The sequence below is a fragment of the Bactrocera latifrons genome, unplaced genomic scaffold (assembly GCF_001853355.1).
Source record: "Bactrocera latifrons isolate USDA-ARS-PBARC rearing strain unplaced genomic scaffold, ASM185335v1 scaffold_462, whole genome shotgun sequence".
NCBI lineage: Eukaryota > Metazoa > Arthropoda > Insecta > Diptera > Tephritidae > Bactrocera > Bactrocera latifrons.
The window spans coordinates 32,512-47,696 of NW_017537115.1; the positions used below are offsets into that span (position 1 = coordinate 32,512).

At 37.0% G+C, this 15,185-nt stretch overlaps 1 protein-coding gene across 1 annotated transcript in view; it reads right to left on the reverse strand.

The window, feature by feature from the left end:
• Positions 1-15,185, reverse strand: part of LOC108973169 (protein turtle-like) — a gene marked incomplete at its 3' end in the record, with an annotated part of 77,217 nt that overhangs the window by 27,558 nt on the left and 34,474 nt on the right. Inside the window, exon 3 of the mRNA XM_018940233.1 lies at positions 3,446-3,917. Within this exon, the coding sequence (XP_018795778.1) occupies positions 3,446-3,860 (415 nt within the window). The remainder of the gene's footprint in view (positions 1-3,445; positions 3,918-15,185) is intronic.

The following is a 15,185-nucleotide window of genomic DNA, read 5'->3' on the forward strand; positions in this document are numbered from 1 at the left end:
GCCTATGTCGTGTTCGCTATTCATCTCTCTTTCAGCGTCGTTCTTTGTTTGTTTGCAGCTCACTCGTGGCGCTTATTTGCTTTTAGCTTCGTGTTTTTTTTTTTTTTTTTTTTTTTTTTTTTTTTTTTTTTTTTTTTTTTTTTTTTTTTTTTTTTTGTTTGCTGTTTTTTTCTCTTTTCTTTTTATACGTTTGTTTGTTTTTTTTTCTTGGTTTGCCTTCTCTTCAGCCTTTAATTTCCGTGCTTTCAGTTTGCGCTTTTACTTTTCAAAAGACATTATTTTGATTTATGACGAGCCATTGATCTCATACCGTTAGTTCTAAAGCGCTTTTATTCGACACGTGTTCGCCATTTTTTTCATTTTGCTTGCGCGTGTTTGACTTTGAGTGGCGATGCACATTTTTGAAATTCTTTATAAAACGTCTTCCATATTTTTCCAATTTTGTATATTGATATTAATGTCTTCTCTTTCTCTGWGCAATAAATATTTTTTACTGCGAAAATACATACATATGTACATTTAACGTGTACATTAAGGTGGGTTAAAAAAGTATTTTTTTGATTTTATTTTATTTTTTTTCGCTTCGTCCTCTTAGACATTGGTTTGTAGGCACCTCTAAACCCACCACCATTTCCAAGGATGAGCTCTCAAATTTAACGTGAAGGTTCTTATTTTCAGAAAGATTCAAAAATAAATAAATAAAGTTTCACATCGCGCTTCCAACTATCTGTAAAATTATTCCGTTTTATAAGAAAATTTGTATGTCTTTCAAAAAACGTTCGGTATTTTCGCAAACCTAACCGTTTRCARGTAAAAGATRTTAACATTTGAAGTTTGGTTATTTCAGGACAATTTTTGTTTCTTTTAAATTAAACAAAATAATCTTAGTTTTTTTAGGTTAGGTTAATTTGATAGACCAATGAGCCTCGCATAGGCCAGTTTTTTTCTTCTGCGATACCAGACGGCGTTCAGTTACTAGGTCCATGAAGCGTAGTCATCCTTTAGGATGCCTGCGCTTGTAATGAATTTCAAAAGACTCTACAGCCTCATTATCGAAACCTCCTTAAATGCGTCATACCGTGAGGATTTCAGATGCTTACAGCATAGTCTCGCCATTGCCAGAAGAGTGTACAAGAGATACTCCCTTCTTTCTCTGGTGCCCAGCTCTAGGCAATTCCTGCAGTCTTCTCGATCTGTCAGCAAGTCGATCTGTGAGCTTGTCGGTCCATCGACATGTGTCGCCACCAGACATAATCTGGTCTTCTGTGTACTTCCGATCTACCGTTTTGCACATGACTTTTGYAGTTTTGCACATAGATAGCACATTCCWTYGGGTTTTGGTTTTATTKACCATGMTTCTGTCAAGATCGTCGTACAGACAATGCATGGCTTTGCCAATGTTGATCACGTTTTCGGATGTTAGCCTTTCAATATTCTTGGCAAGCTCGTCCACTATTTCATTGCCTTGGATGCCTTTGTGGCCTGACACGCAATAGAACTTAATTTGCTTACTTCTGGCAACACTTTTCACTGATACACTGCTTTCCAACACACTTAGGGCCGATATGCGATACGAAGTTACTGTCTGGATTGCTGCTTGTCTGTCTACGTAGATGCTGACTCTGGAATTGCCTGCAGGTGCACTAGAGACCAGCTCCGCGGCTTTCGCAATAGCAAAGGCCTCTGCTTAAAATGTACGGCGGTGGTCCGGCAACTTCAGAGGTTGCCTTATGCCTAACTCTGGACATTATATTCGCGCATCATCCATAGTCTTATAGTCTTGTGGTTTTGCTCCACTGTCTTTTTTGACCTACCCTAATGCAGATTTGAAGTATGGCAATAGCTTTGAATAATATTATAACATGGATAATTGATTGATTTTTGCTGTTAAATACAGGGTGACCCATGCTATTTAGTATAATTATAATTAATTTGGACCTTACCAATTAATTTCGAATATATTTGGAATTAATATCAAGGAAGTAAACTATCCTTGCTGCCTTTTCAATTTATTTTTTCATAATTTCAAAGSGGAACAGCAATTCCGGAACTAATGTTAACCTTGAGTTCATCAATGAGTCGAACATTGCAGGGCACACGTTGCTTTCATAAAAATGTCTTATAAAGGCACAAAAATATGGCAGGCAGTATCTGGTTTGGAAATCTGAGTGGCCTGTTGGTAGTGCTTTTCAGTGCTTTGACAATGGACCGTCTTGATGACTTTTTACTCGGTTGAGCAACACAAACGGCTTTAGCAATAATTATAATTCACTTAAAAGACCAGGAAATGCTCGGAGGAAATAGTTGAGACACACATACATATGYATATACCTAACTCCATTCATTTACCGCTTATGTATCAATTCCATTGTGGAATTGCGATGTTGAAGTGAAGTGGAGGAGCAGTTAAAGCCCTTACTACTAGAAGTGTGTAAACTTGTAATCAATATTATTGGCGGTATGGACGAATAAGAGCAACGCCGCAGCATGGCTGCTCTTGTAAATCGGAAGCAGTTCTTCGGTGTTCATTTTATGGACGCGGCTATTCACTTGACACGTCCGGCAAGAGAGCATTCAATCACCAAGCGAATAAACAATCAACCCACTCACACACATACACACCGCAGCACATTTGCTTGCATAAACTTCCGCCTAGAAGGGTCTGCCATCAGAACAACAATAAACAGCGCCAGCGCCGCGCAAATGCAATATCCTGTTGTTTGTCTTTCCCTTTTTCTGCGCTGCTGACACAGCATTGCATGGAATTCAATTAAAATTCAGCTGCCGCAATCCACCTGCCTGGCCGTGGCACAGCCGCCGCGTTGCTTGTGTGTGTGTGTGTGTTTGTGGCTCAATTTTTTGTCGGTTTGGCTCTTTCGCAGCTTTTGTCTTGTTTCTTTTGTGATTTCCATGTTTTTTTTTTTTTTTTTTAAATCTCCATTTCGATTGTCAACCGGACAAGCTTTTGATAGCGATGAGGGGGCCGCCGGGGACGCTAGCGTTGCTGCTTTGCACTTTTATATTTGTTAACGGGATCTACTAGCCGGCGGCCTGCGTTATGTGTCGTGGTCAAGTAAATTACAGAATTTTCGTATTGAAAGCACAACAACAACGCACTTATGGTGGTCATATGCTGAAGCGCCTAGAAGTGTTGTGTGCTTGAGTTGTTATAAAAAGCTCTCAAATGCCAAGTAGCTCCAGACTAGCCTCTAATATACTATATATTTGCATTGGTGTGAAAGCTAAATTAGTTACTAAAGCTAATAACAAATATTCTACTTCAATAATTTTCTTGACAAAAAAAACTAAAAAACAAAAAAAAAAAAATTGAAAAATTGGGAAAAGACTCTCAGCATATCCTAACCTTACTTTCTATATTCCCAACCAAATTTTGAGAACTTTTAGAGTTTTTTATCAAAAGAAAAAATATTTGACTATCACTCACCTGGTATGTTTGCATGTGTGGTTTGCAACAGCAAAACCAGCAGTAATATGATAAACTGATGAGTTTGCTGCCAGCGGTTTATGCTGTTGCTATACTTATTGTTGTTGCTGCTCGCCCTCTTGTTGTGCGCTGGCTCTCTGCTGCTTTGGTTGATTTTCGAATTTTCATCAATTGTTGGGATTTTCGTTGATTTGCGGTTTGCAAGTGATTTCGAAATGGTTGTTGTTTTTGTTATTACAGCTTGGTGTGAAATCGCCTGCTGGTTGATATTGTTTGAATTTTCTGTTGTTGTTGTTGTTGTTGTAGTGTAACAATCGTTATTGTTGTTGTTGTTGTTGTTTGTGGCGAACGATGATCGCGACCGGCTTAATGCCTGACACCACCGGTAAGACCCAGGGTCCGCACACACGCCCATGCCTCTGGTCCCATAGTCAATGCCGCTAACGGATCGTCCTCATTGCAGCGGCGTCATCTGCAATTGAGAAGGGGTAAATGTTGACGCTATACTTTTATGAAAAGAGTTATTAAATTTATAATTTTGTTGTTATGAAGGGTCGAACGGTATTTTTCGGTCTAAAGCAGTAGAAATTTTAGGAATATGTTGACTCAAGGATGGTCTACAGCTACTAAAATTCGGCTTCTGCCATATATATGTATGTGATCTCGGTAAATGATTTACAGTCCATTCTCTTCAAAAACATTTTTTTTTAGCTCAACTAAAAATTACTGTTAMATTGCCTTCAATGCATCAATCTCTGTCTGCCGCATGTCATTGGATGATGTGCCTGAAGCACAAATTGCTCCGCTTGTCATAGACACMCACATGTATTATATGTTTGTGTGCATGCATGTGTGACCACACACATGCTTCTCTGCCTTCTTCGCTCCTCAAAGAATATTTCGTTGTCGATCACATATCTGAGTTCGACAAGAAAATTGAATTTGTGGTTAACTCGTAGCTTTGCCAAACACACACACTCACGGTTATGCTCCTTGCATTTGAAATGAAAAAATTCAGTCGGCCTCTCGGCCTTCGTACCGCCTATTGGGCTATTGGGAAATTTAAAATTGCAATTTTGTGTTTGTTTTCTCGTTAACATGACATAATTCYAAATGCAAATACAATGTTTATGCGAAAATGCAATAACGCACTGATAGCTGGAAAATAGATTTGGATTTGTGTGCAAATAGCCGATGTGGATAGGGGAAACGAATTAAACGTGGAATATACTATTCGCCTGTGCGTGCGTGTGCGTGTTTTGATTACCTCGCCAATCAGTAAATAAATCCATAAATTTGTACAGCAATCATCAGATGTATTTGCCAATGCTTAAACAACTGTAAAATATTACAATTTGTTTTTTGTTTGAGGACTAAGTGAAGAAAGCAAAATGAGAAATATGTAATTTATGCTGGATTTAAGGTTTGCTTTAAGCTCTAATATCTCTAAGCCTTGGATTATAATTTGTCTATGTATTTTGTTGAAAGTTAAAGTCTTCTAAGAATTGTGGGTGCGCTGAAGAATTCTGGTTGGTTTCCAATAAGTAAATCAGTGAAACATAACGACCAAATAATAACCAAATTCATGTTTTTCTGGTACGTCTGACGGCTTACTCAGGATTAACCATGTGAAACAAACRTCTATCAGACAGCTCGGCTTGGTATCGCAATACTTTTTAAAAYAGCCTTAAAGCCATTCTTCTAGGCTAGTTCAGAAGCCTTAGTACAAATAATTAAAGAAAGAGGAAATTCATAGTAGAGTAAAACCCATTGCCAGAAAAAGAGAAAATGAAAAGYTCTGATTGAAAATYTGAAATTTTTTGAGAYATTRGKYMAWWWYMWKRAAAAAAMYWYWTWWWWWWAAAAAAAAAACATSTTCCGGACATAAAAAGATAAGTTGGTTAGTGTACTTTCATGGAAAAAAAAATTCTGAAATATAATTTGAAAAGACGCACAAAAACTGGGTCATTTGAAATTTTTCATACATATTTTGAGATTATGTGAAACAATTTTGTGTACAAAAGTTATAGACCTTTTCATTATCCACAACAATGCSATATAACYTTTTTCTATTGGACTCGTAGTTTTGYCGGAAATCGATATAAACCAGTTTTAAACCTTAAAAATATTACCAATACCGTCACTTTACTTTTGCCAACCTCTGTTACCCCGTAAACTAGGTTTCCTCTAATGTCTAATAWTTTTATTTTCGTTTCTGATGAATTTCATCCTGCTATCTATTTGTCTTGAAAACTTCCCTGGTCTATTCGGATTTAGTATGTATTTGGTTCTCATATAAATGCCATGTCCTAAAAGAAAAATGTGTTCGATAGATGGCGCTGCTGTTAAAATATATGTTTATGATCAAATGCCAATTACCAAGAATATTTCTTGAATGAAAGTCATAGAATCCAATAATAATGTCAAACTCGATTTTAGTGAGAAATATGACTTAAATGACAGTCAACTGTCAAATTCGATTTTGGTGACCAATTATACAAAATTCAAACAACTTTTCCCCTTATTGTTCTGATTCTTGTCACAGGATTCAACAAAATTGTAACAATAATGAGTTTGTTAGCTTTGGCTACAATTGTCATTAAATTTGACATACTGGCAACTGCAGAACATACAGAAACCGCATCAATTGCCAAAGGTCCTTAGTAAAAAAAACAAATGGTAAAAGTTAATAAATAATTCACTACTGTATTGTTGGAAATTTGGGRAAATATATRTTCTCTTGCTCTCATTTTTAAAATTATAGAGAATTTCGTGAAATTTTCCATAATGAGAAAATTATGACAYATGATCCATGGTAGACCTAGTTCTACATAAGATTAATCGTTCGAGAGTACACAGAAACAAATTATCGCTAAATAAAATAATGAACGACAGCAAGTCTTATGATTTTTATATTGAAGTTACACAACCTTTTTCATTTTTATGGGTAAAATACTTATGACATCTGGCGCTGCGAAAGTTAACAATTACACCAGAAAGATCTTAGTTTGCAAAGTAAGTTACACTGACGCCTACATATGAAAGCAAAGTGAAATTTCGCACTAAGTCAAGTCAAAGCAAGCATAACATGAACACCCTCGCTATTATTGTCAAGCAGTTCAAGCGCGCATACAATTTCTCAAATTCCCAAGTTTTATGCCAATAACAAGCGTTCGACGAGTATTTGCATAGGGTTGTGTTTTCTTTGTCTTACTTGCCGAATTACACGTTGTAAAATTAGCAGATTAATTCCCACACAACCACACACATGCACACACGAGTAGAAGCCTGCTGTCTTTAACTACACATCGACACCTTCTTTGAGATTGCGCACGCCGATAAAAAGTTTTGCATTTTCACACTACAGCACAATGGCAAATACATCCGTTCTCTGCGCCGAAGTTTGCCATTGTCAACGCCTAAATGTAGGCAAGCAATACCTGAAAACGCTTCAATACGCTTACACAAATAGGTGCAAAAGATTTCTTGTCACAGCGTGTTGGCGCCCTTTTTTGTTGTGCTGCTGATCCCATGTGTCGCTATACTTATAGCCTCGCCTAATGCAGAGTTTATGCACTGCAACTGAAGGCCAAAAACTTAGTTTCAGCGCATAGCGTGTGTTGGTTGTTGGTAATTTTATTTTTGCTTGATATAATGTAATTGTTCCAAAGACTTAAGTATGCAAATTCTTGATCTATTGGAAATTTCATAAAAACTAAACGACTRTATTTGTTTATTGGCACTCTTTGGAAGGCCAATACATTTAGGACTCCGACTTTGTTTTCATAGGTTTTACAAAATTCGAAAATCGAATTAATATTTTTGATGGATTTTTCATCATCGAATGTTTTTTTCATGCTTGGATTCCTTCAGAAAAATATACAACTTTAAGCAAGAACAATGCTAAAGAAGTGACCAGAATACTTACCGGCGAAAGCCATATGACTTTTTCGGATAAATTGAAAACAAAGTTATTGGAAAGTCCTTCAAAATTCCTTATAATATCGATACTAAAAATTGTCTCTTTTTTTCGAAATTTTGCCCCATAGTGTCGCCTCTGTTTGCAAGTTAAACTTTTCTGTATTTTTCATAACTACGCTCTTTCGTCGGTATGGAACATGAAAGCTTTTTAAATAAGAAGATTTTTTGAAGCTTTTTGAATTAAGACTGAATACTGAAAAGATTGATTATAGGTTATGAATATGAAGAAATTGTTTGATCCAGAGCTTATGCTCTCTTTTTTAGTTTTCACAGGTAAAACTCACTTTCTGCGCTTTTATCATGCAAAATTACCAATTGGTGACATATTTGTGGCTATTTATTATTGAGATCAATTTCCCGGCTTAGTCATTTATAAAAAAATAATTTTTTTATAGCATAGTATTTTCCTTTTCTTGATTGATGGAGGAGTACACTGTCAGAAACTTTCCATCAGTTAAAAGTTTCGGATTTCTGACCACTGCAGAGTCTTTCAAGCCAAGGTGGATGTTATAAAGATAGCAATAGATCTGCTGCTCCAGAGCACCACATCTTTCAGAGAGTTGACTATCCACTCCTTTAGTAAGGCAACTCGCGCAATCCTAGTGAATGGATGTCTCGACTCTCTATTTCTAGAATCGAGTTATTTCATGACTAGACATGGATATTTGATTATAACGGTATTTTGGGAAACTGTAAAGCTCATGAGCAGTGGCTTCGGTCTCAATAAAAGTGGAATAGAAACGGGTAGGAGCTCCTTTAGATTTCTGTGGCTCACAAATGTTAGGCCTCAGACCAAATAAGCAAGCGCTGGTCGACCGCCAGAGGCTTCGCAGTCGCGAAGTTTCAGGGTAAATCATAGGAAGTACTCTTCGTTCTCAGTACGGAACTTGACTATAGCGGTATTGCGGGAAACTATAAGGCTAGGATACACGCTTTCGTCTCATTGAAAGAGAAATGAAACGGGTAGGAGCTTCTTTAGCATCCTGTGGCTCACTACTAGACTGTTGGGTCTTAGACCAAAGCAGCAAGCTCTGGCCGACTGCCAGCAGCTGTGCAGTCGCGAGGTTCTTCTGCCGCACGATATATCGCAGACGGTCTAAAGAACTCTTTGCTCTCAGTAAGGTCCACCTTTCAGTGGTTGTAAGAGTTCTGGCTGAACACTCCCCAATCCGGACTCCAACAGCACGATTGAATATATTAAAGGATTCCAGCTGCATCAACTTTTTGGAAGATGTTAAGATAGAATCATTTCAACGCTTCCTTGATTTCGATAACCATTAGCCCTTTACTATGTTCGTTCAAACTCCTCCAAAAAAAAGGCAAACATTTGAGTTGAGTATTGAAAACGTTGCACAAACTTAATCAAATCAATCCCCGATTTTCTACTGATTAATAAATTTAGCTCTGCGGGTCAACGTCATTGATGCATTGCCYCGAAAACTTGCTGAGTTTAGTTTGCATTGCATCAATTCATTATAAAAATGCAAATAACCAAGAGGTACACAAAATCTCCATGGCAACGGGGCAACTGGCAATTACAATGAACCGCAACCAATCATTGCAATCGTTCGATCAACCGACTAGCAGGGTTGCAATGATTTTGGCTAAAATACACTGGCAATTCATTAATGCTGCCAACGACCCAGCAACCAACTGGTCAGCCGTTGACCGATGTAAGCTGCCCATACACACACACACACACATTTGTTGAGAGTTTTTTATTTGTATACTGGATATGCAGCTCGTAGTTGTGCGCTTTATATCATTTCGAATGACAATACCGTTAAAATCGAATTTCCTTTTTCCTCAATTGTTGTATGATTTCATTTGTATGTAAGTCGCTCTGTACGGGATATCCTGATGGAAGCCGAATTCAACACAGTGCCACTCGCTTAAMATGGGCATCAATTAATGGAGCGCAGGAGAGAGGGCGATTGCGGGTGTAAGGGCGTGGACAGTGATGGATATAGAGTGCACAAAAAAGTTGGCTCAACTGACAAATGTGCACGCTGTCGATAATTCGAATTACACACACACACACACTCACGCACATACGTAGCCATTTATTTAGTGCATGTTCATACATGTTTGTGCACTTTTAGGTGAGTGCGTTTGCCGTTGCTTGCAACAAYGTTGAGGGCATGCCGACTTGCCGAAATTGTGTGGCTACGCTGATTGCAGAGAAAAGTGCATCAACACACACGCATATACCATTATGTGTGCGACTCACCGAAATCGCATCAGCATGCAAAAACCGCCAGCAGTGGCAACAACAACAACTGCAACTACAACAAAGTGCATACATCATGAAATTTATTCGCTTACATGCACACCTTTACGCACAGCTCGGCAGAGTAACGGTGCGCCCAACGGCCACGGTTGCGCTGTCAATGGGAGCGCCATGGTTGCATTTTCATCAATTTTTCGTTTCTTTTCCTTCTGTTTTTTTTTTTTTTTTTTTTTTTTTTGGATTTTGAGTGCTGCTGAATGCAAGAAATTGACCAAGGGCTATGCCAACATCATGGCAACATGTGATTATAATATGTTGCTGTGTGGGTGTATGGGTGTGCATGTGTTTGTGACTGCAGTTCGGTTGGATTGACAGTGAGAAGTCTGCGGCTGACATTTATGCTCCAAATGCCTCCTGCACCGCAATTCAAGGACTACGCGAATATATAGTAATACTTGTACATATCAACTTCGTCACACACACAAACGTATACACACAGGTGCGCTTTGGAAATTCATGCAAGCGAACACACAGGAATTTTAATTTTGTAACCAAACAACATTTGGTGGAAAACTCGAAAACAACATTGTTGCCGGACTTCCATCGGCACACACACACACTCACACATACATACACGAATAGTGGTTCAGCGCTGCTCCAGCTGCCCAGTTTAGTTTATGGTTTTTCGCTTTGATTGCTTGGCAAATTTTGCATTTTTATTGAGTGCACTCACACACGCACATTTTCATGTCGACATGCAGAGCGCGCAGTAACTGTTTTCCGAGTAGCTACTGTTGTTGTTGTTGTTGGCGTTGTGCATAGTTGATTAGAGCCAATGTAATGCTTTGAGTAATCTAGATTTTTGCACATTTTATGCAAATTCGCGAAATGACACTTGCGTGCAAAATATTATATACATTGTATATACATGTACATATGTATGTTTGTACACACATTTGCATATATTCAAATTAGAAGTGCTCAACATTTTTCATTTTTAAAGTGTGTGTTAGTTTAATTTTTCTRCATTGATATTATTAACTCGACTTTGTATTTCTCAATTTGTGTTTGTGTTTGTTTACATTGTAAATATATAGTTGAGCATATGCACTAATTATTTTTCTACTAAAATTATTTTTAATCTCTGCTAAAAGTTATAAATGTAAACAATTTGAATAATATATGTGTGTCAGTCTTTATTTTAATTTTATTTATTGTTGAAAAAAATCCAAATGCTAATGAAATATTTTTTTTTTGTTTTGTTTCTTTTGACTTTGCACAATAAAATAAAAATTCTACGCATTTTTTACAAGGAAAAGCAAGAAAAAATGTTAATTTGGGCACCAAAGCTATAATACTCACAGAAGTAGAAAATTTTACATACAAAACCTCGCTTGCGCTCCGTCAGTTTGTATCGCGGCTTTACGCTGTAGTGTTCCGATCGGAAGAAGCCTTTTGTAAAACTGTGTCATTTTCTTTGAAGAAATTTCAAGTCAACTTTTGTAAAGATAGCCTGTCTAATAAAAAAGTTTTCACCCAAGCACTTGATCTTCATCGTTCGTTTGTATGGCAGCTGTATGCTATAGTAGCCCGATTTAGAACAAAAAAAAAAAAAATCAGAGATTATATCCTTGCTTTGGAAAATAATCTATGCCAAATTTTATAACGGTAACTTGTCAAATACAAAAGTTTTCATTGATTTTGACCGGCCAGTTTGTATGACAGCTATACGCTATAGTTACCCGATCAGAATAATTTTCTCGGAGATTGCACCTTTGCTTTAGAAAATAAMGTATGCGAAATTTCTTGAAGATAGCCCGTCAAATAAAAAAGTTTGTCATATAAGCACTTGATTCCGATAGTTCAGTTTGTATGACAGCTTTATGCTAATGTGATCCGATATAGTCAACTCCGACAAATGAGCAGCTTCTTGCTGAGAAAGTGACGTGTACAAAATTTCAGACCGATATGTAAAAAACTAAAGGGCTACATCACGTATATATGTACGTACGGATAGACACACTGATTTGAATCGACTCAGCTCTCGGTGCTGATTATTTATATATTTATTTATATTTTATAGCACCTACGATGTTCTTTTTTCAGGGTATAACTAAATTGGTAACTCTTACTGATGGTTTGCTACTCTTCTATATGAGTATGTATACATATGTATATGTGACCTGGTGTAAAAAAATAAATTTTCACGTTTTAGTTTAGTTGAGTTTTTACAGCTGTTTCCCAGAAAACTAGTTTTCGCACGTTAGCTCCCTTTTTGTAGACCAGGTCACATATATGCATATATATCATATTTCACACTTTTCTTCCAAAGTGCTAGAAAGGTATGCATAAGGCAGTGAGAACATATCTAGATTAGTCTTTCTTCAAAAACCATTAAAAACGCAAACAATAGATATTAGCAAAATTTTGTTGAACATTTTCTTTGATTTGAAGATTTAAAAAGAGTTGCCTAGTTTTCGGAGCAAATGGAAAATTCTTACTTTCAGTCACATAGGTCCGAAACAAAGTCGAAAAAAGTCAAGATTTGTAACAAAATTGAGAAATTTTATTACACGCTGAACATTATTTCATTATTTAAATTATATTTTGTTAAGCGTTGGGTATTAATTTAGGTAAACAATCCAGTTTGAGGATACTTAGCGCTGTATTACTCACTTACACTTTGAATAAGTGCTAAATTGTAACGTAATACGTTTTTTAGACACAATTCCTACTCTGGCGCCATCTATCTTAGACGTACCTTTAACTAGCAATACGGCTTTGAAATAAAGATGAAAACAAAGAAAGAACCTTGCATCTTGCCCTGAGAAAGTTAGCCAAGTCACACTCCTTCTACTAAAATATATAACGTCAAAATATGAAGTACATATGCATATAATATATAAATGAACTTAAATTACTAAGCTAATGATCGCATAAACCAAACACATTAGAGACTGGCATCAAAGCTGCGCTTGTGCATATCCGAGCCCAAGAGCAACTACAAATAATTGCCAACGCACACTCTATTAATTATTGTCCTTGCACGCGACGCTTGAGCAGACAATAGCAGTCGAATGACACACTTTACAAAAACAGTAAAAAAAAACATAAAAAAGGAAGAAACACGAAAAAAATGGAAGACAATGGCACACAATGCAAATCTGCTGTGTAGACTAACTTACATGAACATTATTTTAACAAAAGCAAGTGAAAAGTAACAACAACAAAAACTGTGTTAATGATAGTAAATATGCGCAGCAACATTGGCAAACAAGGCACATGCACCCGCAGCCACAAAAGCTGGCTRAAAACGAAGAAGAAGACACGAGTTTGCAACAAAAGCACAGGATGATGCCACTTTSGAGCAGCGTGTGGGCGCGCATGCATATATGTGAGTGTATTGGTCAAATTTGCATGTGCGCATATATGTGGGTGTGTGTGTATTGCCAGCTATCTGAGTATGCAGGCGGCAGTGATGCGTGCTGCGTGCTGCGGCATTGCGGGCTTTTAGGCGCGCAAACAATGCAGCGAACAATGACGCCACATTGCACTGAATAGAACAGTTAGAATGGAAAGAACAACAGGAAATTTGAAGCATAAAGCGAATTAACAAAAGAATACACTGTTGTCTCTGTACTCGYCTCTATGGGCTGCCAGCATTTTGCACTTAAAATCATTAACATTAATTTGCCATTGTTCGGCGGCAGCGACGAATGTTAAAGCAGCGTGAAATATGCTACGAAAAACGTTTCTTTAGTAATAGCTAACACTACTTTAAAGGAAACTTTGAGTGTGAGAAGTGTTAGTAATAGTTTTTTTTAATTTTTGTGTATAGAAAATTAAGTAAAAATTTGTGCAAATATTTTACACAGCTGAAACTCATCTTTTCGTACTTTTAAGCACTGCGTTTGCAGTGAAAGACAAATCAAAAATATAAAGAGTTATATATAGTTGCCATTGTAATAATAAATATTTGTTACAAACAAGAAATGTTTATATAAAATTATTATTTTGACTTGATGTAACCAAAAACTTCCTTCGACGATTTATTAAAGCAGAACTCGGGCGATATTTTATCCACTTCGAAACTTTATGCGAGTTATGTAAGAAKTATACGAGCATTGCAGCTGCGCAAGCGAAAGAAGCAAGCACACACACATACACWCAGAAGCAGCGATAGTAAAGTTTTATAATTCCAACATAATTTCCACTTAGGCGCGCTTATGTGTGTGTGTGTGTGTTTGCGGAGATAAAATGCGCAACCCAGTTCCAACACAAACCTATTGCATAACGCATAAGTGCGCGTGTATGCGCCATTGGTATACGCTATGTGTATATGTGTATGTGTGTGTTTATATAGCGCTTGTATTTGTGAGCAGCACGTATGACGCCTAAAAGTCTGCAAACAAACTTGAATAATAACTTTTGCCCAGCGCACTGCAAGCGGTCGCAACCAAAACAACAGCAAGCACGAGCAGACTGCGTACGCCAGCGATAAAATGCCGAAGATAGTAGCGCCGTAAGTKAAATATRTGAAAAATAATAGCGAAACTATAACAGCAAAGCATTAAAAGAAATAAACAAGTTTGCGCGAGAAGCTATGAAAGTGGCTGAAGGTGTGCACTATTTGCGCCTGGAGCCGCTACATATCTGCTGAGAGCACAGCGTATATGTGGGGGCGTGTGACAGCTGACAGTTTTATTGGCATATCCGTAACGCTCGCGCATAAATATTTTAGCTGCCGAAGAGAAATCGGTTTGTTTTTCAAAACTCTTGCGCGTTCGAGGCGAAGTAAACAGGCAGTCGAGCGCTTTACTGTGTTGACTAAAGCTTAATGGATTTCGTTCTACTCTTTTTTTTTTTTTTTTGTAATCTGTAAACAAAATTTCTCTTCAAACGGATTTCTGAATTTATTTTGAAGTGCTAGTAGCTGAAATATATTTAAAATATGATAATATTGGGTAGTCGAAAGAGTCTTTYCATATTTCCAATCAAAATTCCRACYTATTGTATATAAGCTCGTCTTCAATATTCGATGTTGATGTTGAAATTATGCTCCGCATACTTGCTTATAGCAGTAAAAGCTTTAAGCGCCGCAGTAAGCACGAAAGCACGCACACAAAATGAAAGCTCTCAGCGATATGTTATCAGTATCGCATTACTCGCTTTCAATATGCAATAAAAATAAGCAAGGCATCATAAAAAACAGCTTTGACATAAGCATAATCACAACTAATTTATTGGTGCCATAAGCACTAAATCAAAAGATGCATTAATATTTCGTTGGCAGTCATGAATTCTTTATATAATTTATGTGCTTTCCTTATAGCGTAGCACAGCTGAATTGATATGTTGAAAATAACTGTAAAAAGTGTATGTAAATGTGCATTAAAAAGTTAAAAAAAAAAAAATATATATATATAATGTGTTATCAGCCTAAATGTATGCTAAAGAAAATTTTATTCAAGCGTAAAGGAGCTAACTGTACTGCAGTAATTTGATTTTTAGAGCAATATTTCACTAAAG